Below are 27,581 nucleotides of genomic sequence, written 5' to 3'. Positions count from 1 at the left end.
ATATACGTGAAAATTGCTAAGAGAATAGATAGATTTTTAGGGGCACCTGGCTGGCTCAGTCAGTAGAGCATAAGACTCTTGATCTTGGGTTCATGAGTTTGAGCCCACATCAGGCGTGGAGCATATTTAAAAATAAAAAGAGAGAGGGGCGCCTGGGTGGCGCAGTCGTTAAGCGTCTGCCTTCAGCTCAGGGCGTGATCCCGGCGTTCTGGGATGGAGCCCCACATCAGGCTCCTCTGCTATGAGCCTGCCTGTTCCTCTCCCACTCCCCCTGCTTGTGTTCCCTCTCTCACTGGCTGTCTCTCTGTCAAATAAATAAATAAATAAAATCTTTAAAAAATAAATAAAAATAAAAATAAAGAGAGGGAGTAGATCTTCAAAGTTATCATCACAAGAAAAAAAATCTATATGTGGTAACGGATGTTATCTAGACTTACTGTGGTAATCATTTCACAATATTTACATATATAAAATCATTATGCCATAAACTAAAACTAATAGAACATTATATGTCATTGTATCTCAATTCCTTAAGGACCATATACTGTATGAATCCATTTAATATGTCATTCCAGACCAAACAAAACTATTGGGACAGAAAACTGGTAAGAGGCTGGCAGGGGCTAGGGGTGGAAGGAGGGATAGACTGAAAAAGGAATGAAGGAATTTTCTGTGATGTGACTAGATATACCGGTTAATTTATAATTACTCGTAATATTACCATCAGAAATACACTCAGTAAATAAAATAATTTAAGCGTTCTTGTCTCTTGGTAAAGCAGAACTTGGGGAAAAAATTGCTTTACCATCCAAAAAACCACTAATAAAGAAAGGAAAATAAACTAACAGGATGTAGGATTTCCCTACCTCCAACTTCTCCTCAAGGCATTTATAAATACGTTAGCCTAAAAACAGCATCAATTGACCAGCAAGTAAAAGTACATAAGTTAAATCCACAGCATTTTGCAGACTCTTGGTAACTTAATGTCAAAGAGTCACAATAAGTCAACTTTATTATTGACTAATAAATGCCAACAGGGTTTATGTGACCTGGGTCATATGAAAAGTAAAATCCCTCCCTCTCTCTTTCCCCTACCCCCCAACCCACAGAGAGGGGGATTACAAGCAGTTCAGGATTGCTGAAAATTACCACACCAAGTATAAAGAAACTGTGTTGTATAGGAGGGCAGAGGAAAGATCATAGGAAGTTCAAAAGTCTGTTTTGCTTTCCTGACTCCTTCCTATAGATTGTTTTCCTAATATAAATAACTGCCAGCCATAAGAGAGTCTAATAATAAACATGATACTATTAATCCTGGTTGCCTCCTTCTTTTATTCCCTTTTACTTTCTTCTGCTCAATAGCACTTCTTCTAGTCACACTTCCAAGTGGGCCCATATCTTCTACTGAGTCAGCTGTCACATTCTTAAAGAAACTATAAAAGCCTTAAAAGCCCAGTACTTACATGAAATGTAAAAATATTCTTGTCACTTCCCATCATAAAAGCAAATTACAGCACAGCACTGACTGTCATCACATTTAACCCAAGCTTTTTAGCCTGCACAATTATAATTATTAGCATAGTGAATAGATCCAGTTAGCATAAGATCCAATTCTAAAATGTGTACTCATACTCTTCTTTGAAATTGAGGGAATCCACTTAAATATCTCTAAATTCAGTATCCTTTAGTCAGCAACTAGCCTATCTTCTAGCTCTAAAATAAACCTATCAGATTTTGAAAACATATGTGAAATATAAACACATATGAAAAACTACATGAAATAAATGTAAGGTAGGAAATCTAGACTTAGACTATTCAACCTAAAAGAATGATTTTATACCTCAGAAGAAACAATGAACTCCCAAATTAATGCTTAATGAGAGTTACTTAAAAATTCCTACTCAGTGATACTTGGCTATAATTTTAGAAATGTTTATTAGGTCATCCGAAATTCCTACTCAAATTTCAGAATTAACGTGTATTTAATGAAAAACAATAAAACTTAATGTATACATGTGGCTACATTAAAAACATTAAATTTCTAAATTAATACTTACTTAATAAAAGACACTAATTTAATTTTTATACACGGATATATCAAATACAGCAAGAAAAAGAGCTATAGCAATTCAGCTCCATAAAACTAAGGTTGACAAATGAATTGCCTTAAGGGAAAATAATTTCCTAAAACTGTTTCCTCATGATTCTCTTTTAACATGGGAAATTAGAGTACGAGAAATATACCAAATAATAAACCTCCATGATCTTAGGAGGCAGTTCTGAAGTAAGTGAAAAATAACTCTTCAGTGATGGTTAGGAAGTGATGCCAGTCATTCCAAAATGGTGACAAAAATACATGTAAAAGTAACTAAAAGGTTATATATTCAACTAACATTGTATAACAATGTTAGTACAATTAACTTCAATCAAATTACTATTCTCCTTGCTTTAAAGATAAGAACTAGCCTCCAATAAAACCAGTAATTTGGTAATAACTATTTTGTATTGGTAATAACTACTGTAACTTTCCTTTAACAGCTACCTGAAAATTCTATCATTTGAACATATGGGACTTAAGTAAAGAGTTTTTCAAAGTTACATAAAATATAAAATACTACAGGGGCGCCTGGGTGGCTCAGTCGTTAAGCGCCTGCCTTTGGCCTGGGGCGTGATCCCAGGGTCCTAGGATTGAGCCCTGCATTGGGCTCCGTGCTCTGCTGAAAGCCTGTTTCTTTGTCTCTCACTCCCCCTGCTTGTGTTCCCTCTCTCGCTGTGTCTCTGTCAAATAAATAAATAAAATCTTTAAAAATATACATATATATAAAAAATACAACAAAAATCAGTTTACTGATTTTATTAGTTGGTTCTAATACCCACCACTTGTGCTAATTTACAGTTCTGCAATAAATAATCCCAAAGAAAAATATTAAGTTGCAATCAGTATAGTGTGGATATTTATTTGTATTAGAATTTATTAGTTGGTTCTAATACCCACCACTTATGCTAATTTACAGTTCTGCAATAAATAATCCCGAAGAAAAATATTAAGTTGCAATCAGTATACTGTGGATATTTACATTTTTTGTAGCCTAACCAGAATATTGGTAATCTATATTTAGTAAAAAGCATCTCTCTAAAAACCAGAACAGTCTATTCTCCAATTGCGGATGGGCACTAATTCAATATTTTAAAATGTTGAACATTTAAGTATATGGGAAAGCATTCAAGATGTATTGCTAACTCAAAACAAAAACTGATTACATATACCATAATCCCATCTTTGTAACAAAACAACATATATATACAAAATGTGTACCAACATATATGAAAAAAGGTAGGAAAGAATGATAGGATTGTGGGTAATTTTTTTCTTATTTAGCTATAATCACTTTTCTACATTGACAATATACTGTTCTTACAATATGAAGGACATTTTATTAATAAGCTTCATTTTTTAGGTAAGTTTTAGGTTCACAGCAAAATTGAGCAGACACTAGAGAGTTCCCATAAACTCTCCTTGTCCCCAAACAGTACAACCTCCCCCGCTATAAACATTCAGCACCAGAGTGGTACATTTGTTACAATCAATGAACTTTTACTGACACATCATCACCCAAAGTTCATAGTTTACAAAAGGGTTCACTCTTGCTATTTTACATCCTATGGATTTCATCATATCTATAATGACATCTACCATTGTAGCACCATACAGAATAATTTCACTGCCCTAAAAATCCTCTGTGCTCTGCCTATTCATCCCTCCCTCCCCTCTACCTCCTGGCAACCACTGATCTTTTGACTGCCTCCACTGTTTTGCCTTTTCCAGAAATGTTATACAGCTGGAATCATACATTATATAGTCTTATCAGATTAGCTTCTTTCACTTAGTAATATGCATTTAAGGTTCCTCTAGATCTTCCCATCGCTTGATAGCTCATTTCTTTATCTGGACGTGCCAGAGTTTATTTATCCACTTACCTAGGAAGGACACTTTGGTTATTTCCAAGTTTTGGCAACTATGAATAAAGCTGCTAATATACATCTGTATCCAAGTTTTCATGTGGATACAAGATTTCAGTTCATTTCCATGAATACCAAGGAACAGGACTGCTGGCTGGATCATATGGTAAGACTGTTTAGTTCCAGAAGAAAATGCCAGACAGTCTTCTAAAGTGGCTGTTCCATTTTGCATTCCAACCAGCAATGAAAGAGTTCCTGTTGCTCCATATATTCTCCAGCATTTGGTGCTGCAAATGGCTTGTGGCCATTCTAACAGATACGTAGTATTTTGTTACTATTTTTAATTAAAAACTAAAAAGGCACTGACATATATTTGAAGATACACCTGAAGCTTTCACATTTTTAAAAACAATCTTTGTCATAATTCTAATAACCTAGCATGTTATCAATACTGAGAAAGTTATACATTACCTACAGGCACCTGCAAAAATATCAAGACAAATAACAATCTTGTACTCTAAAAAATACAAAGATAAATAAAAGGAATTCTGCCAAATAAGAAAGGTAATTTAAAAAGAACTAAGATTCACAAAATTAATGAGTTACGCAAAGTGATCACTATTTAAACATCCATATTTTCTTTGACCAAAGGCAATATTTTTAAGCATTTTTGTGAGATGTTTAGTTATTAAAATCCTAAAGCCATAGAAATAATACTATGACATACAATTTCTCTAAAGTTTATTCATCTGTTACACCCAGAATATTTTCCTAAAGCTTCTTCCACATTCTGATTAAGGAAATTAACCTGATTTTCCTTGAGCATTATTTAAGCTATGAATGTAGTATATTTTCTTCTATAAATCATTCATATACATATGTAACATGGTATTTTTTAAAAATTGTGAAAAATACTCTGATCAAGCAACTTGCATGTAAAGGAAATGCTAGATGTTTTTAATTTAGAGATTCAAAACCATATTCTTCCCAGAATATAGACACATACACACATCTGGAACATGAGCATTACATTTAAAAGGATGTTTTAATAACATACGACCAATAATACTTCATTATGTATGTATTCTTCAATTATTCAATAATTTTAATTCAAATAAAATATCCTGGGTTACTCTTTTTTTTTTTTTTTTAATTTTGAAGAGCCTAAAGGGCATTTATAAATGTCCCTGAAGATAACAGTCCACCTCCAAGCAATAGTTTTCTTTCTTGGCGTAGAAAATACTTGTTTCCCCAACCACCTGAGGACACCATTAGAAGTAAATTAGAAGTGATTCCCTGACTATCCTTTTTGAAAACAAAGTGTAGTGACATACAGAAAAAACTTAGTCCTAGGTGTTAACATTATCCATTGAAAAATGTCTCTAGAGGCCCAATTCCATAAATCCATGCATCAATACAGGCAAAAAAGGATTTTTTTTAAGCCATCAGTTTGAGGAGTCATCAACTGACCAATCCCAGTAGCACAACTAAATCAAGTAGCTATACTAAAATGAAAATAAGAAAGATCTATTGCATAAAACTAACAGCTGTCTAAAAAATAAATACTGATTAATATAACCTGTCATGACTCCAAGAAATACTAAAATAACAGTCTCATACCACAGCACACATTAAAATCCTCTCTAAAATTGTGGTTTTCAACCAGCTGATTAAGGGATATTTGGTGATGTCTGGAGACATTAGGTTGTTACACATGGGGAAACGGAGCTAATAGCATGTACATAAAGGTCATGGGTGCTGCTAAACATGAGCAATTTCTTTGCTGATAATGGTTGTCTAATACTGGAAGCATGTTTCCTTAATTTTTTGTGCTATTCACAACAGACTCAGAGCATAATAAAGTTTAAGCTGGGCACTTGTGATGAGCACTGGATGTTGTATATAAGTAATGAATCACTAGAATCTGTAGCTGAAACTAATATTACACCATATGTTACCTAACTGGAATTTAAATAAAAACCGAAAAAAATAAACTGCACACTTAAAACTAATATAACACTGTATGTCAACCTAAGAGAATTTTAATTAATGTGTAGCGTAAATGTATTTTATAATTTGCAGAGATTTACTTCATTCCCAAGAACATAACTGATTTTGTAATGATACATGAAAAAAAAAAAAAGCTGGATTACTAATATTTCCTCTTCACTTTCTTAAGACTAGTGAATCAACAAATTGATCTCTATTTGAAGCATGTGCCTATTTCTGTGGTGCAAATACCCCCATGTGCTTTTGTGGTACAAATTACCCATATTTTGAAAGTCAGGTTTCAAGCTGTCAACAGGATGCCCAGTAACATATTATATTGTATTTCAGAAAAAAGTAACCTCGAAATTATAACAGTAAAACATAGCAAAATAAGTAGAAAATGATGAGTTTTCAACATTTGTTTCTAATATGGTTTAACTTTACGTTATGTAATTTAATTTTTAATAGGTTGGATTCAATAACTGGTTTGCAAAATTCTTGAAAAATTAGCAACTGGCTTTCAAACCAGCCCATGCCAACTCTAGCATACCACTAAGCATATGAAATCCTGACTTCCCTCTACTATAGAAGCTCAGTTCCTTGGAATCAATTCTGCTTCATCAAAAAATTCAAATCGAACATCAACTTGCTCCATGTTGTACCTAGCAAAACTTAACGTACTTCTTTCTACTCCATCTCCAAGCAGGTTAATTCATTAAGTAGTAAGACACAGGAGTTGTTCTTTAGAAGAATGTATACAACCTATTATATGAGAACAGAATTAAAATTTTACAAATAGAAGGAAACAGATGATCCTATACAGTCCAGTGGTTTGAAACCTTGGACAGCCTTTAAGGAAGAAACAATATGATTCCATACAAGCTCTTCCAAAGAGTTGAAGTGAACATTATATAATATCAAAACCAGATAGCACATGAAAAGTTTTTTTTTTTAATTTTAGCAAATCAAATCCAGAAATACACGAAAAGGATAATACATCATTCCAAGGGGTGATTGTCTCAGGAATATGACAGCTAATATTAAAAAAATTCAGTATAGGGGCGCCTGGGTGGCACAGCGGTTAAGCGTCTGCCTTCGGCTCAGGGAGTGATCCCGGCGTTATGGGATCGAGCCCCACAACAGGCTCCTCCGCTATGAGCCTGCTTCTTCCTCTCCCACTCCCCCTGCTTGTGTTCCCTTTCTCGCTGGCTGTCTCTATCTCTGTCAAATAAATAAATAAATAAAATCTTTAAAAAAATAAAAAAATAAAAATAAAAAAATTCAGTATAATCCACTTACATTCAGATTAAGAAGCATTTGGAAAAATCCAAACACCATTCCTATTTAAAAAGAAAGAACTCTCATTTAAATAATAAAAGGGAATGTACTCAGCCTGATAAATGGCATCTATAAAAAAAACTATAGGTCTCATCACACTTACTAATCTCTAAATGCTTTCCTGCTAAAATCAGGAACAAGCCATGGATGTCTGCTCTCACTTCTTTTCAACTTTGTACTGAATATTCTAGCCCACACAATTAGACAAGAAAAAAATATAATAGGCGTTGAGCCTGGAGGAGGAATTAACTCATCTTTGATCTCAGACAACATGACTGTGTATAGTAAAGCCTACAGAGATTACAAAAAAGATACAAGAACTAATAAGTTATTTGGCAAGGTTGCAGGATACAAGATAAATATATACCCCCAAAATCTATTTTATTTCTATATACAAGTAACAAGCAATCAGAAACTGATTTTTTTAAATAGGCTCCACAGCCAGTATGGAGCCCAACACAGGGGCCTGAACTCATGACCCTGAGATCAAGACCTAAGCTGATATCAAAAGTCTGATGCTTAACCAGGTGAGCCACCCAGGTGCCCCAGAAACAAATTTTTTAAATACTATTTACAGTAGCAACAAAAATTATACAATACTTAGGGATTAACATGCAAAGAAATGTGGAAAAATAGCATAATGCATTACACTTGTTAAATCACTAGACTATACACCTGAAAATAATATAACTGTGTCAACTATATTCAAATTTTAAAAAAGTGTGCAAAACCTTTACACTGAAAACTATAACACATATTGACAAAAATTAAAGAGCTAAATAAATGGAGATATGCATCATCTTCACAGAACAGAAGATTCAACACTGTTAAGATGTTAATTCTTCCCATGTTGATCTACAGATTCAATGTATCAATCAAATCCCAGCCTATAATTTTTGTAGAAATTGATAAGCTCATTCTAAAATGTAAATGGAGGGGCGCCTGGTTGACTCAGTGGAGCACGTGACTCTTGATCTCAGGGTCATGAATTCAAGCCCCACACTGGGCGTAGAGATTACTTAAAAATAAAAATCTTAAAAATAAATAAAAATAAAATGTATATGGAAATACAAAGGACCTAGAACAGGCAAACAACTTTGAAAAGAAAAATTAAAATTAAGAGCTCACGCTACCTGATTTCAAGAGTTATTATAAAGCTATGGTAATCATGGCAATGAGATATTAGCAAAAAGATAAACAGATCAAGATAACAGAATAGAGTCTAGAAGTAAATCCACATCTATAAGGTCACTTAAATTTTTCAACAAAGGTGCCAAATAGTTAAATATATATCTATATGACCCAGACATCCCACTACTAAATATTTACCCAACAGAAATGAAAACATATGTCCAAAGACTCAATTGATATCCAATGTTCTTAGTTTTATCTGTAATAGCCAAAAACTGGAAGCAACCCAAATTGTCTATCAAGATGCTGGTAGATAAATAAAATGTAGTAAATACAACAATGAAATATTACTCAGCAAGAAAAAGGAATGACCTATTGATAAACATGAGAACACAGAAAAATTTCAAAATAATTTTGCTAAGTGAAAAAAAACAATTTTTTAAATCACTATATTGTACAGCTGAAACTATTATAACACAATATGTTAACTACACTGGAAGTAAAATTTTTAAAAGAAAGTAAACAATTTTAATAATTTCAGCAAACTGATTCTTTAGGCAAATTGATTTTTAAAGAACTGATCTAGAAGCAGGGGAATTAAGTAATAGGAGGTCCAAACAGGTATTGATTTTAAAACAGTCCAGCACAATTTCTATATTAAGCAGTTGGTAATTCAATTCTCATTTTTCTTCATATGAATAGCCCCCTCAGAAGCCCCAAGGATAGATGGGTAGATGATAATATGGCTAGAGACCCAGGAATACCCACAGCCTATTACTATGATAACCCTTAACACCCTGAACCCAAGTACCTACATAATGAATGGACTACACAGTGACTCAGAAACAATTCATTTTTCTGACATAGAAACAATAAATTTAACACCTATTACTATGCAGCTGACTAGTCAACAAAGTTAGAGATAACACAAGAGAAACCATGTTCCCATTTCTCTAACAAATTCTCACACTAGCAGTTCCTTTCTTTCATTTCCTATTTCCTCACTAAAACAGATACAAAATAAATCAGAAAAAAATGGTTTGGGTTTGTTTGTTTGTTTTTTAATTTGTACTCTTATCCTCCAAATTTACTGGCAGCCTAACACCAAGAGTATACTCACATCCCTCTTAGAAAGACAGCTATGAGATATCCAGGTAAACAAGAAAAAAACCACAGATGGTGAACAAAGTTTCCACTTTCCACCCTGTTATATACTCAAGATGCTATTATGTAGTCAAGACAGATCTATCCAATACATCTGGCATGTGTTCAAGGATAAACATGGAAAGTCATTTGTCTATTCTCCAGCATTCTCCCTAGCATACTGATCATCAAAGGTCACTATATCTGACTGCTGCAAATTCTCATTTGAATTTTTTTTTCCCTATAGTAAACCTACTAAAGTTAGGTGGGAGAAGGAAAAAACAAAAGCAAGAGCACTATATTCACAAGGATGTCTACAATTAATATCAGAAAATTTACTTCAAGCATTCTCTAAAACTGCTGATCAGTAAGAAGTACCACCCAAAGAAAAGTATTCTCCTAAATCAACTGGCTGTGCAAACTGAAAGATGAGTAAACAAGAATCCACAGCACAGTTTGTGTCTTCAAACCTACCAGAAATGAAAACATCTTTGCTGCTATAAACAAAGAGTAAATATGTCAAGAGTAAATATGTTCAGACTCGGAGGAGACAAATTGCAAGGGTAGCCGTAAAAAGATCACAGATCACCTAGATAAGCCACATTATTAAAAAGAAAGTATATCAACAATTGAGAGTTCTTACCAACTTTGAAAAATCCACTAGAAAAACTGGACTCAGCCAACACGTTTAAATGCGGAAGAAAAAAACAACCCTACAGTAACATTCTAGTACTTCATACAAAATAAAATACTTCACCTTTTTCCTTCTCCTACCTTCCAATTTCAGGCTCTCCCTCACTACTGATACATAAAACCAAAGAATTTAATATTTCACAAATACAATGTCTTGAGTTTGTTTATATAAGCAAAAAATCATCTGTGCATCAAGAAAATATAAACACTAATTCAAGAAACTGGTTTCTGTTACTAGAAAACTGAATCTGACAGTATCAAAAGCTAGGAATTTAAATAATGAATCTCTCTTCATAATGAACAGCTTTTCTAATTATTTTAGCTTTTCCATTTCTTTAGAAAATAATTTAATTAAACTTTTAATTAAATCTTGACTGATATGAAAGTCTGTAACCAAAATCACTATCCCATACTTTCAACCTGAACCAAATAACACAATGCTTCAGCATTAGATATACTCAGTAAGATACACACTTATGTGTTAAAACCAGTTTGATATATCTGAGAACCACAGTTTACAATTTGGAAAAGGTTTACAATTTGGAAAAGCCGTATCTAAATGTAAAAGATTCCATTAAAAATAGAGTAGGAGTGCCTGGGTGGCTCAGTAGGTTAAGCATCTTATCTTGACTCTTGATCTCAGCCCGGTCTTGATCTCAGGGTCATGAGTTCAAGCCCCACCTTGAGCTCTAAACTGGGCGTGGAGCCTACTTAAAAAAAGAAAGAAAGAAAAAAAAAATAGAGTAAAACAGAAAAACCTTAGTAACCAAAGTCTAAAACTTGATAAGGCACAAAGCAAAGCTCCATCCAGGAAAGGGTTCCAAGGTGCCAGCATCTTAATTATGAAAGAATTTTAAAAGGCAGGGCCAACGCTGACTCACATTGATCCAAAACAGATAGCATCAAACAATAGAGCTAATCCTTAACTTTTTGGCATGAATAAATGCCTCGGAGAGTACCACTCTACTCTACAAATGACTGCCAAGAAAGTGGTGCTTTGTACTAAGCGGAAAAGGTTGGAAGGGAAGGGGTGTCAGCTTTAAAATAGTTCCTAAAATAGTTGCTTAAAAGGATAAAGAATAAGAACTTACAAAGGCTTTCAGTCAAGCTTGGTTCCAGGAAAAGGATACTTTGGCCCTAAGTGAAAGCAAAAACCAGCCATTGTAAAAATACAGATACCCAGATTTTGTCAGCAGAAGGAAGAGTATTGTTCATCATTTCCCACAAAGGTAGCAGAGTCTTTAACTTGGATTCCTACTTTTTTCCTGGCAGGTAGATAACTGCAAAAGCAACAAAGCAAACTAAATATAAAACTCTTCTGAATTTCAATCCTGCAGTCAAAATGCCAACTTCACAAACTCATCAAAGGTCACAGAGAAACAAATTTCCTGTTTTGTTACTTAAACTCATTACCTTCCTCCTAAGCTAACCAATAGAGAATTTCCTTCTTGTTTTGAGGCTGACAAAATGAGGACAGTATACTTGCAACATACCAGGAACAACAGGCAGTTACCCAGAGTCAAGGAACAGAATTTGATATAATTTTCTAAAACCCAATTACACATAATCCATGTCTATTACTTCTCCACATGAGAAAAATCTAAATAAACATTTTTATTAGCAATTTTTAAAACCTTATTTTGAGGTTTTTTTTTTATAAAAAGAGAAAAAGAAAGTCTAATGTTTTATAAACATTTATCAAAATACTGCATTATAAACATCTGTCAAAAATCCATTATTTTTAATTATTAGAACTGTGTTCATTGTCCTAAAAACCTCAGTCTAGGAAAGGTAAGAAAAATGTAAATAATGATTACTGTATTACAAGCATTTATGTATTTCCCATCTCTTTCTACAATACACAAAGGCTATAAAACACTGTTTACAAATACTGTAATTTAATGAAGAATGTGTACAAATTCCATAAAGGGCTACTAAGAAGAACAAAATCCAAATGGAGGGGTAGTTCCTGACTGCTCTGATGGATTAACTGTGAAATGTGCTATAACTACTGTAATTCTAACAAACAGTAAAAACGACCTAAACTTGTCTGTAACTTATATACACACATACTATATATGTATTAGTATTGCTATCCCTGTCCTCTCACTAGCATCCTAACAATGAAAGAAAAGGAAGAGAAAAAGGAAGAGTTACAACTATTTTTCAAAGAGTTAAATAATGGTGGATAATGTTCCATATGCACTTATCATCCCTCATGTATGCTATATGGCTTTATTTAGTCTTCATCCTATTAAAATATGGCTCTCTCTCTCAACACTCCAATGAAAACTCTTCTTATTAAACATAAATGACAAAATAAATAAATGACTTCAATATTACTAAATCAATTTTCAATCCCCTTTTTAAGTCAGCTCATCCTGAATGATTTCTCTGATTTTAGAAACTGAGGACGTCCCTCTACTTCTTAAAATATCGCCTCCCTTATCTTCTGAATCAGATTATAAATAGGTTGAAGGAAGACAGAGTTTGAGTGGGAGAGGTAAGAAAACATGCACTGAACGCCCAGTCCGTGTCCAGATACTGTGCTAGACAATTTGCACACATTATTACATTTAATGTCACTAAAATTAAAACTACATATTATTAATTCCCACTTTACCAATAAGGAAGCTGAAGAACAGAGAAGTTGTGAAACATCCAATACCTCACTGTTAATAAGTGACTAAACTGAAATTTGAATACACATGAGGCCAACCACAAAATCCAAGATTCTTCTACTAAGCCATGGCAAATTTAATTCTAACCATTTATAGAGGAAAATGCAGAATAATAATCTTTTAATCTTGGAGTGCAGGAAACTTCTCTAAACAAGGTAAAGACCATAAAAAAAAAGAATGACAGATTAAATGATACCAAAAAAGTTAATGTCTATAAGGCAAAGAGCAAAGTCATAGAGTCAAAAGATCAAGATGAAATGGGAGCAAAATCTCTGTAATATTTATAATGGATAATGGGTAATGTTTCTAAAATATAAACAGCTTTTACAAATCAATAACAAAAAAATGTGAAGACACCAACAGAAAAATTGGGAGTAAAAGTCATGATCAGGCAAATCACAAAAGACTGGCCAAAAAAAGTGAAAAGAAATATAACCCCCCCTATTAATCAAATAATTGCAAAATTTTTTAAAAATATGGCTTTATTATCAGAATGGCAAAGATTAATAATGTGGGTAAGAGTTTAGGGAAATAGGCACCCATTATACAGCTGATACGCACTTCTAAAAGGTAACCCAACAAGATGTATCAAAATTTTAAGTGTGCAATCATTTTAATCCAGCTAGGCCACTTGTAGAAATTTATCCTTTAAAGAAGTGTGAAAGGGAGAGCCTAGGTGGCTTAGTCAGCTGAACACCTGACTCTTGATTTAGGCTCAGGTCACGATCTCAGGGTCATGAGATCAAGCCCACAACGGGCTCTGGGCTCTGTGTGGAGACTGCTTAAGATTCTCTCTCACCCTTTCCCTCTGAGGCCCCCTCTTTCTTAAAAATAAATGAATGAATGAATGAATGAATGAGAAGTGTATGTATGAATCTTTTCCCTGCATTAGTGTTGATAATTGCCCAAGATAAGGAAATAAATTGCCAATCGGTAGGGGATTAAATTGTAGGACATCGATAAAATGAATTACAATTCAGCCATTAGAAAGTATAATGTGTGGAAATGTAAAATGCTGCTGCTGTGCAAAAGTTTGTCAGTTTTCAAAAAATTAAAATAGAACTGCCATATGATCCAGTAATTACACTCTTAGGTATATACCCAAGAGAACTGAAAACATATGTCCATACAAAAATGTGTACATGAATGTTCACAGAATTATTTATAACAGCCAAAAAGTGGAAACAACCCAAATGTCTATCAGTTGATGAACAGATGAACAAAATATGATATACCCATATGAAGGCATATTACTCAGCCATAAAAAGTAATGAAGTACTATTACATGCTATAACATGAAATAATCTTAAAAACATTACATTAAGTGAAAGAAGCCAGACACAAAAAGTCACATATTTTACGATTCTGTTTATATTTAATGCCTGGAATAGGCAAATCCATAAGAGGAAAAGTAGACTGGTGGCTGCCAGCAAATGAAGAAACAGGCGAATCAGAATTGCTAATTAAGGATAAGGTTTCTTTTGAGGGTGATGGAATTAATAGTGACGGTCCACAACACAGTGAAATACTAAAACCACTAAAGTGTATACTTTAAAACAGTGATTTTTCTATTACGGTGATCTTTCACTTTTTAAAAAACGCTATCAATTTTTTTAAAAGCACAAGGCATGTCTACTGACGGAAAATATGACCATAATATGCTGTTAAATCAGAAAACAAATGTAAAAAACAGTATATAGAATCATTCTATTTATATATGTTTATGTGGTTATATATGCACATACTGCCCAGAAACAGACAATGGTTCAATACTACTAACAGTTCTGATCTCTCTGAGTTAGGATGACCAGGAAATTTTACTCCTATTTTTTTAAATAAGGAACACATATTTCCAAAAGCAGACATGAAAAATTACTGCCATGTGGAAAAAAAAAAAAAAGATAGTGCTATGACAAAAATACACAAAATAGATGGAAACCAGGAGATAATACAAGCAAAGATTGCTAATCTGGGGTCCATAAACTTCAGGAAATCTAGAAATTTGCATAGGAAAAAAATTACACCACCACTTTCACTAATGTCTAATGAAAATTTAGTACCTCTTTCAATTAGAGCTAAAACCCTACCATGATATTAGCAGTACCTGATTTTGGTCACTAACACAAGTTATATTTTCATATCACATTATAGTTGTTACAGATATCTCAAAATATCATCTGTATGTACCACTACTTCAAAATTATAATAGTTATTATACTCACTACTCAATCTTGTAATTTAAATGTATTGATAAAGAGGAACATATATTAATATATCACAAATTTGTTTGTATACATTTTAGTATTTTAATGTAACAGGTTCCTGTTTAATCTTTTCTTTCATTCTGCCAAAGGTTCCATACCACCAAACATCCACCTGTATCCAAACATACCACTCATCCATTAGAGGCATGAAGGGACAACAATCACGGGGATATTCTAATTATTCAGGCATAAAACAATGAGGGCCTAATTGGCCAGGGGAAAACAGAAATCATTCCAATTTTAATCAATTTGTCTTACACAGAATTCATAATTTTCTTCCCCAAATTGTCTCCCCTCCTTCTGATTTCTCAGTCATCTCTGACTTCCTTCATATTTAATCACCAATGTCACTTTATTAAAAGCTCTAGCTATCCCAATTGACAACAGATTTCTTGACTTACCACTTCATATTTTAACTCTTTAAAAAAGAGCCTCCCTCCTTCCATTCTGATCTCAACTGACTCTGCATACCTCAACCAGATAATCTTCTTAAATAATTATTCCAAACTGCCACCAACCTGCTCAAAATCACTCAATGTTACCAATGTGTTTAACAGTCATATAGATAATTATGAGATTCTAGAACCATATTTGCAGTTACTATTAATCAAAAGTAATATACTGCTACGTTCTATAAAGTATCATCTAAAACAACGTTATAACAAAATTCAGGCATTAATAAAAGAACCTCAATTTATAGATGTAAAAGACCACTTGGCTGCTCCAGAGTTGAGCACAGGATAAAACTAAAATTCCTTACACAGGCATTCAAACCCCTCCCTAATAATCATGTTCCAATTTGCCTTATCAGCCTCCTTGTTGCCACTGAAGCTCTGGAAGTTAACCAGAAATTAACGAAATTTCCCTCTCATACTTGAAGCTGGACTTGCCTTCCTGCTACTACATATTTGTTGATGTCATTTCTACCACTTGCAATGCCATTTGATTATTCATTCATTTAGTAAACAGTAACTAAGCCCCTAATACATACTAAACAGTACACTGATAACACAGTAGGGGTTTAACCCCTACAAACACTTGGGACTACAAAGTGAGGTATCTCTGCCCTTAAAAACTCACAGTTTAATGGAAAAGTAGAAACAAACCCAGTAAATACAAGACAATATGGTAAATGTTATGAAAAAGGAATGTACAAGATGGTATGGAATCAGAGAAAGAACATAAAACAAAGACTGGAAGTACCATCAGGCAAGATTTCTCAGAGTAGGAACAATCTAAGGTGAATTATTTAAAAAAGTCAATGAGGTCATCAAGTGTAAAGTATTGTAGGCACATACAAACCATAAACCAAGCTATCGGTCACTCAGTATGGCAAGCCTAGGGAATATGTTCAGGAGAGAGGAGTAATAAAATGATAAAACTGGAGAAGTACACAAGGACAAGATCATGATGGGTCTTACACATAATCCTATGAAATCTCCACTTCCTTCTAAAGAAAATAAGCAGCAGCAGGATATCCTGGAAAGTACACAGGTTTAGGAATTCCAATGACCTAAATCTGAATTTGAGCTCTGTCATTTCCTTGTTATGTGAGTTCCATCAAATTTGTCTCTCTGAGCTTCAGTAACCTCAACTATAAAATAGGGATTAATAATACCAATTTTGCCAGGATTCTAACAAGAATCATGTAAATCTCCTAGCAGAAAGGTCAGCAAACTACAGCTTGCTTTGCCAGCAATGAATTGTTTCACATTTTTAAAGGATTGGTAAAAAAAAAAATTAAAACTACAACAAAAAAACAAAGAATACAGGACAGAGATCTTAATGTGACCCACGAAGCCAAATATTTACATAAGGCCCTTTACATAAAACTCCAACTCCTGCCCTTAGCACCTAGTATGCAACCAAAAAATAGTTAACTATTACTACTATTGACGGATTTTAAGAAGAGAACTTAAGCAATGTCAAATGAATTTTGCAAGGATTCCTCTAGCGACAATGTATACAAAGGAAAAGAAGTTAAAGGAGCAATAATGGATGCTGGGAGAACAAGGAGGATGCTGCAGTGCTCCACTACCTTTTCCTTTCCTCCTAACCATAAAGGCAAGATCAACTTCTACCTCCTCTTTATCCTTGCAGATTACAAACCCATATGTACTCTATATGTTATAGCACTTAATGGTCTTTGTCAGTTAGCATATTCTGCTTACACTTGCTATTTATCAGGGCTTAAATCCCTTATGTGTGTAAGTAGTGTAAAAGTAAGTATTTTGGAGTCAAACAGACCCTATTCTAAATATTGATTTCACCAATATTTAAGACTTATTATTTCACCTGTATGGATCCTAATAAAAAGAAACAATATGGCTAGCTTACATTGAGTTCTAAGTTTTGTTTTTTTACTATGGATGTGCCACATCCTACCGTTCTAAGCACTTTATAGATATACCTGATTTAATCCTCACAACAACCCTGCAAGATAAGAACTATTATTATCTCCCTATTAACAGATGAGGAAACTGAAATATGGAGAAGGGAGTTTCCCCAAGAGCTAGGAAGTGAAGGATCCAAGGGCTCACATTATTAACCACCTATAGAATGAGAATCATACTCTACTTCACGGGATTTTCATGAAAACTAATTCCAATTACTATTTAAAGGGAAGGGGATGGCTTTTCACAGTCCTTAGTTCTCAGCAGTAAAATAAATATCTGTTCCGTTTCCTAGCAAAAAAGTTTACATTCCAAACTTTTTATTACCCAGAACCCTCAATACAACAGCTTATAGCCAGTAGAAACTTAAGAGTGAGATATACTTTAAAGTGATTAAAATTCTTGTACTGTTTCAAGATATTCTGTATATTCACAATATATTATTTCATAAATTGCAGAAGATTGCACTGACATGAACCTATAGCAGAACATACTCTTGCCAGTTTTTTGGTTTTAAATATAAACATGATCCAATGAATATATACATAAAGATCTCAAGAAAGTCTTTGTATAGAGAGACATTACAGTTACTATTGCCTATATTTAGTTCTATTCTCTTAGTAGTATTTGTAACCGGTATTATATAACTCTGATCTATGTTACTCATTTAGGGAATCTATTTAAGTAATGTGGGAAGAGAAAAAGATTCTAAACCGTAAGTTTATAGACAGAAGTTCTCTCTGTAAAAGATGAATATAAGAAGATAAAGTGTTAACTTCTACTTTCTGTCATCAATTAGTGTCACTAATTTCTATTGTTAATAAACAATATGAAAGCCCCAAAATGCCTGCCATCTATTCAGTATGAATGAGTCCCTCACAAAGTGAACTACTTATTTCTTTAAAAAAATTAAAAATAAATTTTTATCTGTAATGAGATTTTAATGTGGTCTGAAAAAAAAAATGAAATGTACCCTGCTACAAAAGAGAATACAAAACAAAAAATCTATTACCACTTTCTAATTCTGACTTGTAAACAGGAAGATTCTTGGCTAACCCAAAGTTATTTAAATTCTGCGACATATAAAATGGACAGAAATAAGTCTTTTTTAAATATTTATCTAATCAGAATGTAGCTGCATGGAAACACAATTAAAGTTCCAAAAATTAAAGGGTAATCACCACATCAAATGAAACATAACCTTACTTTGCAGAGCAAAATTTCCTAAGAAAATTATCAAGTTTTTTTAGAAAACTTACAAAAACACAACCATTCATGCTGAAATATTTTGGGAAAAAGTCAGTTAACAACCAGGTTCAAAGTAAATATGGAATTCTTCATTAACTGTACCTCTGATAATCACAAAAATGTGTTCCCATCTTTTTAATCCTATGGTTAGCTCTTTATTTATGACTTAGTATTCTGCTTAACTGTGTCCCCCTCCAAACTAGCTATCAATGTAATCAGAAAAAAAAAAATCCCCACACTGTTTTTATTAAATGTTTTTCAAAAGAAACAACATTCTCCACTACTCAAGAAAGCTGAATTATTCAGAAAATCTTCAGTAAAGGATTAAGGGCCCTCCAAATGTGTTTATGGATCAATTAGAGAATATTAAAGGAGTAAGCAGGGGAGGAAATAAGGGAGAGGGAAAAGAAGATGGTGAAAGCTAGCTCCCCTTTCTCAAACAAGTTAAGCATTATTACCTGCCACTCACTACTGGACACAGTATCTTCACTTTTGTAATCCATATTCCATACTTCCCTCAAAACTCAACCCTAAACCCCAGGGCCCCTTCATGAGAGAAACACTCAACAAACTAGAAACAGAACTTCCTCAATCTTAACAAAGAGCATCTCTGAAAACCACACAGCTAACATCATACTTAACAGTGGAAGACTGAATGCTTTCCTCCAAGATCAGGAACAAGACAAGAATATCTGTTCTTGACACTTCTTTTCAACAATGTACTGGAGGTTTCAGCCAAGACAATTAGACAAGAAAATAAAACGCATCCAGATTGGAAAAGAAATAAAAACTATCTTTACAGGTGACATGACCCTTGTTATACAGAAAGTGTTATGGAATGAACAAAAATAGTATTAGACCTAATTAATCAACAATTGTGTTCAGCAAAGTTGCAAGATATAAGATCAATAGACGAAATTGTATTTTTATACACTTGCAATGAACCCCCCAAAAAATTAAGAAAACAATTCCATTTATAATAGCATCTAAAAGAATAAAATATTTAGGAATAAATGCAGCAACTCAGACTCTGAAAACTGCAGAATATTGTTGAAAGAAACCAAAGAAAATCTAAATAAATGGAAAGATCCCATGTCTGTTAATAGGTAGACTTAGTATTGTTAAGATGGCAATGCTCCCCAAATTGATCTACAGATTTAACACAATACCTATCAAAATTCCAGCTGGCTTCGCTGTATAAATTGACAAGGTGATCCTGAAATTCATATGGAAATAGGAAATACCCCAAATAGCCAAAACAATCTTGAAAAAGAAGAACAAATTTGGAGGACTCCCCCTTCTCAATTACAAAGCTATAGTGGTAACGACAGTACTTGGTATAAGGAAAATCAAATAGATCAATGGAATAAAACTAAGTCCAGAAATAAATCTTCATGTTTATAGTTAACTGATTTTCGAGAGGAGTGACAAGACAATTAAATGGCAATGAACAGTCTTTTCCACAAATGGTAATGGGACAACTGGATATCTACATGCAAAAAACCTAATGTTAGACTCCCTACATCAGGTCATATGCAGAAATTAACTCAAAATGGATCAAAACCTAAATGTAAGTGCTAAAACTAAAAAACTCTTACCACAAAACAGGATATATCTCTATGACCTTAGATTAGTAATTTCTTAGATATGACACCATAAGCACAAGCTATAAAAAATTAAATTAGACTTTCATCAAATTTAAAACTTTCATTCTTTAAAAGACATCATCAGGGAAGTGAAAGGATAACTCACCAATCTGGGGGGAAATATTTGTATCTTAATATACAAAAGACTCCTACAACTCAGTGATCAAAAGATAAATAATTTAAAAATGGGCAAAGGATTTGAATACATACCTCTCAAAAACTATATATACAAATGGCCAATAAACAAATGAAAAGACACTCAGCATCTTTAGGGAAATGCAAATCAAAACTGCAATGAGAACATTAAAGGAGAGCTAATATTCACTAGGAGAGCTATGATCAAAAGATAATAACAAATGTTAGCAAGGATGTGGACAAACTGGAGCCCTCATACACTCCTGGTAGGGATGTGCAATGGTGAGGGTGCTTTGGAAAACAGAAGTTCCTCAAAAGTTTAAACAGAGGCACCATGGGGCATCTGGCTGGCTTGGTGGGTAGAACATGTGACTCTTGATTTCAGGGTTGTGAGTTTGAGCCCCACATTGGGTGTAGAGATTACTTTAAAAATAAAATCTTTAAAAAATAAAGAAAGAGAAAATAAACATAAAGGCATACAATCCAGTAATTCTACTCCTAGGCATATACCCAAGAGAACTGAAACTATGTACACAAAAACTTGTATATGAATGTTCATAACTGAATTACTACTTATAATAGCCAAAAAGTAGAAATAACCAAAATGTCCATTAGCTGATAAACAAATGCAGTATATATCTATACGATGGCATATAATGCAGCCATAAAAAGAATATTACAACTTAGAAGAAACCCTGAAAACAGAGTAACAAGCCTGTAATAAAAGACCACATATTACATTAAGATTCTATTTGTATGAAATGTTCAGAATAGGCAAATATAGTCAGAAAGCAGGTCAGTGACTGCCTAGAAGTAAGGGTATGGGAGTATGGGGGCATTACTCATAAAGGATACAGGATTTATACCTCAGGTGATATAAATGTTCTAAAATTATGATGATGGCTGCACAACTGTGAATATACTAAACACCACTGAATTACATATTTTAAATAGGCTACTTCTATGGTAAGTGAATTCTATCTCAAAAAAGCTGTTAACCAAAAAAAAAAAAAAAAAAACCTGTCAATTTTTTAAGTAGTCCCTGACCCACCCACCATTCCATTTCATGTTACTCCCTCTCAGAATGTATGCAAACAGTTTATACTGTAATGACTTGGGCTTGTTCATTCATTGTTCTGAAATAACTAAATTATATGTTTTCTCTCTTTCCTCATCATCTACAAGCTTTGCAAGGGTTTCTTCTACTTCTTTCATATTTCAGAACCAAGTATAATAATGAATACATAATGGGCCCTCAAATAAGGGCTTGAATTTTCAAAATGCAAAATATTAAAAATATGTACCATGGAGAAGCTAACAAGACAACTCAAAAGTCTTCCTTTGGAGGAATACACATATACATAAAAACTCCTCAGATCCTCAACCAAACCGTTCAGAATAAAAATAAGTGAAGGAGAAGAGAACACAGAGCTAAAGTTTCACATTACAATAATCCTAGGTAATAAAAGAATAAGCTATGATTCAATTAAAATTAAAGTTGTCCAGAGATAAAATTCATTTAAAATATTAGAGGCTCACTGTTAGTGCAGTTAATCAAAGAAAGTTGTAGTATTTTCATCATGAAACGTGAGCACAAGTTAATAATTAAACCTTTGTTGTTTATTCGATAATTTTATTCTGAGTGAAGTCTCACATATATTAATTAAAATGACTTTAGAATTACAAAAACAGCAACAGCAAACAGCAAAACACAGTAAGGTCCACCTAAATATTTCCTCAAAGTATAAAGTAATAATATTTTATCCTGAAGAGAAAGTGAAAATTCAAAACTGTGTTTCCCATGAAACTGTAACCCAGAAACTGAAATTCAAAGTCAACTGATTTCAAAGTACAGAGAGAAAAACTCAAACAGCCAGAACCCAGCAGACCACAATGACAGTTGATAACTAGATAGTAAAGGAGAGATCTACTAAAGGTTATAAAATCCAATTGTTGTGTTCTCTGTAAAATCTGAATCTTTAAAAAGCTAGATTTCACTTGTAGTTGAAACTCCTCAGAGGAGAGAGCTCTTCCTCCTCTTGTGGCTTTAACTCCTTCCTTCTCTCACCACCCCCCACTTCCACCACCCGAATTTTACTCCTTGAAGATGGACAGCAATTTTTAAATATTGTAACTCACCTTTTTGACATAATTTCATAAATATATGCTACCATCTAAAACAACATCACAAAATGCCCCAAGCTGTCCACCATCTGGGGACTACATTCCCATCCCCCTTGCATTCAAATAAGGCTCTGTGACAAATTCTCACCAGTCAAATGTGGGCAGATGTTTGTCACTTTAAGTCTGAGAGTTCTTAAGAGATGACCTGTAAGTAACACGCAAGGCTCCAAGGCCCTAAAGAATGCTAGAGCCATAGATGTTAAGGAGTGTGGGTCCCTCAAATACCACATGGAGGAAAGCCACAAGCCTGCTAACCAGGAGCACCTGCAAAGAACTGTTACATGTGAGCAAAATACAAACTTACATGTGTTAAGCCACTGAAATTCTGGTGTATTTATTACCCTAATTAGCATTATCCAAAGTAATACATGTACAAAGTCAAGTATTTCAATTCCCCTTAATTAAAGACATTTGTAAGGGATATTCTGGAAAGACTGTTTAAAAGCCCTTTAAAGTAACATTAAATGTTAAAATCTAAACAATTTTCCACCTTGATTTTGTTGTAACATAATTACTTTAAACAATGATAGCATAAGCAGTTCCACTGTTAATAAATTTCTGTCCACATGTCTTAATATTTTAGTTCAGTATATTTTCATGATTACAAAGAAATGTTTTCCTCAATTTTCCCAAATTAAAAAACTATGAAGTGTTTTAAAACATTGTAATTCATAATGTCTAATTTATAAGATCTATCTACCTAGTTAAAAGCGTAGTTCATTTCTATCTTATTGTTCTTCAAGTATTAAAAATGATCCAAAAGTTTGGTGTATTTATTTCTTTACTTATTTTATTATCATAATTCTTAAGGTAGGAATTCTTCCTTTAAATATAACCATATGGCAGATAATTCTGTTCACTGTAAATGCACACATACCCATAAGACACATACTTTAACAAAACCCTCACATTTTGCATTCTAACAAAGTTCTCCCTACTATCCTTCACAGAAGTGTTAAAATTTTAGTGCTTTACAGGTTTTTTTTTAAGTTTAACATTGCTGATATAAACAAAAATAAGGCCTAAATGGGAAACCTAGCATTAGTAAACAGAGATAGTACAAAGTTAAAACAATGAAACTCCTCCCACATTCTCTTCACCATGCCTTCACCAAAAAAAAAAAAAAAAGTTAACTTCTCTATTGCCTTTACATTAAAAGTATTATTACTTTTCCCCAGCACAATACAATTAAAATTAAATGAACAGCACATTTACGACTCCACACAGAATGAAAATGGAAAACTATTGAAAGTTGATTGAGGATTTTTCCTTAAACCATTCAGGAAAATATTCCAAGAGGTTTTTGTTTACCAATCAGTTAACATGAACTAAAAGAATTACACAGCAATTTTTTGGGGCACTACTCTTTGTGAATCTATAAAGGTAAACTAAAGTTACAATTTCTTGATCCATTTTAATGCTTGACTGTATTGGAACATATATGTGCTATATACAACATAAACAATTTTTTCCAGGGCTACACAGCCAGAATTCATAAAAAGTAGTGAAACTGTGAGACAGCCTACTCAAAAGTACGGCGGGGGTGGGGAGTACGACTAGATAGTCTCTATAATATACTAGGCCACCTGAATGACGGTCTCACTTCTAGGAAAGACATAAAATACAGCATTAAAAGTTATTTATATATACCTTATATATTATCAAAGGACTCTGAAATGTTCTATTGTCTTGATTTTTAACCTACGGTTACATAATATTGCTCTGTTATCAAATGGGTATTTGTACTTACAAATGTTTTTCAGCGCCCACAAGCACGGCTGCAGGAGGAATATTTAACTAAGCATCTACTATGTGCCAAACATGTTTTCTCATTCTATGCTCAGGACCACCTTACTATAAATGTATTATTTCCTTGTTACAAATGAGAAAACTGAGGTTTATAGACATTAGGTAACTTGCTAAGGTCAAACAGCTAAGAAAAATGGCACAGCCAGAGTTCTGAGGTCTGTAAAACAAGCCCTTTTTCCCACTAAACTACATCTGTTGTTTTTTCCAGCAGTGGTCATAGAAAACAGCTCTCCACTCCTATTCTTCCCTCCATTCTTGTTCCCCGTGAACAGCCTGGAACATTTCTTTGTGAGACTAGGTTTAGAAACAGAGCTATCTGGCCATTAAACAGAGCATGGTCTGCAAAGATCACATCTGTATCATGACTTTATCCATCGGGTTTTAGCTAGGTGAGTTTACTAAATGCAAACGGAAAGAAGGTGGAGTAAAGTAGATCAGCAAATAACTATGCAAATACCATTTATATTTGGGTCTACAATGCACTGTACACCTATGGCAGCTTTATTATAGTTCCGTTTTGCTTAGACTACTCTCAAAATAGCTTTCCAGGAGCACACTGGGTAGACAATAAAGGCTATTCGATCTAGGTTTGGGAGATTGTGAGTGAAAACTTGTTTGTACGTGACTATCCTGATTGACAATTAAGATAAGTAGAGGCAATACGGTAGTAAAACGTAGTACTGTGCTTCCAACGTGTACAAACGGCTCAGCTAAACTCCCTAACACAATCCATCTAAACAGCTAAATAGGCCGAGTTAAGGACGATGACAGCTACAGTAACTTCCTCTTCCTCACCGACCTCCTCAGCTCGCGCGTACACGCCTTTCCCCCTAGGAGGCAGGATAAAACAATTTCAAATGCACAAAATTGATCCAATCCCACCAACACCACAGGACAGGGAAGCCAGGTTCCATTTCTTCCCCCGCTTCTCAAGAAAAATTTTATCTTAAAAATTGCATACATATTATCCACAGAAAATATTTGCAACGAAAACTGAAAACGTATACTTAGTCCCTCCACCCAGCCTTCAGGGAAAGATGAAGAGAAGGGATCTCAACACCGCGTATTCCCGAGATTTACTGCTTTGATTCACTTTCCCTCGGGTCCCACCGCCGGCTAGGGGAAGAGCTTGCAGTTCGAACGCCAAAATATGCCTTCGCCTCTCCTCAGCAGACGCGGAGGCTGCCGAGGCGACGGCAATCCGCGCGTCCCGCCTCCGACCCTCACCTGCCCAGGCCCCAGGCAGCGCCCTGGGCCCCCACGGGCCCGGCGTCCGGGGAGCCGTCCCGGGAGGCGTCCGAGGAGGCTGGCGGGAGGCTGGCGCGCTGGCGGGCGGGCGCCGAGGCGGTTAGGCCGCGCTGCAGGCCGGCGCGCTTCCTGCCGGGGCCCGGGAACAGCGGCGCGGCCCCGACCGGCAGCTCTCCCGGCCTGACTGCTGTGCGCGTGCCGCACACACATTCACCCTCCCCGGCCGGGCCGAAGCCGAGCAGCTCTCACCTGCGAAGCACCGGAGCCTCGGCCACAAAAAGGCGGGGGGGCAGGGGGGGCAAGCCACTCGGGGGTCCCGGACACACGAAATCCGCCCCCAGAGTCCCGGGCCCGGGCGCGGACCCCCCCACCAACACACACACACACTCCGGAACCTTCGCCGCCTCCGACAGCAACGCGGGTCAGCCCCACACCCGACACACACCCACTCGCTCTGGGTCCTCAGGCCGCCTCCCCGCTCGCCAGAGTCCCAACTCGCACACCCACACGCACATTTGTCCCTCTCCCACCACATTTCCCCGGGGACGCGCTCCTCGTCCTAACACTCCCGATTCTACTCGCAGGCAGAAAAACACTCTACCTCATTCTCTTCTTCTGGCCCAGAAGGAGCAACAGCAGCCATTTCCCCGCGGCAGGGGAAACACACACACACAAACACGCGCGCGCGCGCACCAGGCCCCCACAGATGCTTCCCCTCCGAAGCCGCGGCCGCAGACGCAAACACAAACACCCACGGGCGGGCCTCGCTCCCGCCCGCCCCGAAGGGAAGCCGCCGCGACAGGCAGGGCCCGGACCCCGCTCGCGGGGGGGTGGGCGGGCAAGGCGCCCGGGCCTGGGGTCGCGGAGGGCCTGAGCCCCCTCCTCACCTGCATTCAGCGCGCCGGGGTCCGGGCGGCGACGGCGGCGGCGGCGGCGGGGCGGCTGCTGCTGGTGCTGGTGCTGCGGCGGCGGGGGAGGCGGCGGCGGCGGTGGCGGCGGGGCTGAGGGCAGCAAAGACATGCAGGCAGCCCGCCGGGGGGAGAGGCACCGGCCGGAGGGGACGCGGGGCGGGCGGGCCGGGCCGAGCCGCCTGAGGAACAGCAGAGGCGGCGGCGAAGAGGACGGCTGACGGGAGCGAGGAGACGGACGGGGGGCGGGGAGGGGGACGAGGGCCGCGCTGCCGGGTTTCGGGTACGGTGACCCTGGGCGCTCAGGAGAGGCCCCGCGGCCGCGGCCGCCGACGCGAAGGCCTCCCGCCGGAGGAAGCCGCGGCTATTACTCCGAGAGCGGCGCAGAGCCTGGCCTTGGCCTTGGCCTCCTGGCGCTGGGGCTGCCGCCGCTGCAGGGGTTGCTGCTGCGCCTGCTGCTGCTGCCGGGCCCAAAGCTGCCGCACAGAGACGCCAGCTTTCGGTGCCTTCGTTCTCGCTCACACACGTTCACACCCCCGAGGGCCGGGGGAGAGGCGTCCGCGCGATATCGGTATTGAGATTAATAACAAGGTGCAGAGAGTGCGAGAAGGAGGAGGGTTGATTGACGTGGAGTGGCTGGCGAGAGTCAGTCACTCCCCTACGCGGGAGGGGGGGTAAGGGGGGAAAGAGGCGGAGCTCCAGCGCTGAGACTCGGCCCCGCTCCCTGGTCTCCACGCTTGATCTTGGCGCGCGTGCGCGCGTGGCTGCCAGGAGTCTTACCCATTTTCTCCTTTACTCTTACCGCTTTTTT

At 36.3% G+C, this 27,581-nt stretch overlaps 1 protein-coding gene across 5 annotated transcripts in view; it reads right to left on the bottom strand.

Moving 5' to 3' along the window:
* The window catches only part of CNOT6L (CCR4-NOT transcription complex subunit 6 like), a 106,254-nt gene that overhangs the window by 78,294 nt on the left and 379 nt on the right, over positions 1 to 27,581 (bottom strand). The window contains exon 1 of one of the 5 annotated variants that reach the window (XM_040624965.1): positions 26,750 to 26,835. The exons of 1 other annotated variant lie outside the window; for it this stretch is intronic. Coding sequence is in view for 1 of the 4 variants with exons in the window: in XM_008693263.2 (XP_008691485.1) it covers positions 26,464 to 26,468 (5 nt within the window). In the remaining 3 variants the exon portion in view is untranslated. Of the gene's footprint in view, positions 1 to 11,345; positions 11,846 to 26,111; positions 26,265 to 26,463; positions 26,594 to 26,749; positions 26,836 to 27,581 lie in introns of those variants that run through there. 3 more of the 5 variants (XM_008693263.2, XM_040624966.1, XM_008693264.2) reach the window with 3 other exon arrangements.

The sequence above is a fragment of the Ursus maritimus genome, unplaced genomic scaffold, assembly GCF_017311325.1.
Source record: "Ursus maritimus isolate PB19 unplaced genomic scaffold, ASM1731132v1 scaffold_8, whole genome shotgun sequence".
Lineage (NCBI taxonomy): Eukaryota > Metazoa > Chordata > Mammalia > Carnivora > Ursidae > Ursus > Ursus maritimus.
Note: the sequence above shows the minus strand (reverse complement) of the source record. Positions and strands in the feature narration are given on the sequence as shown.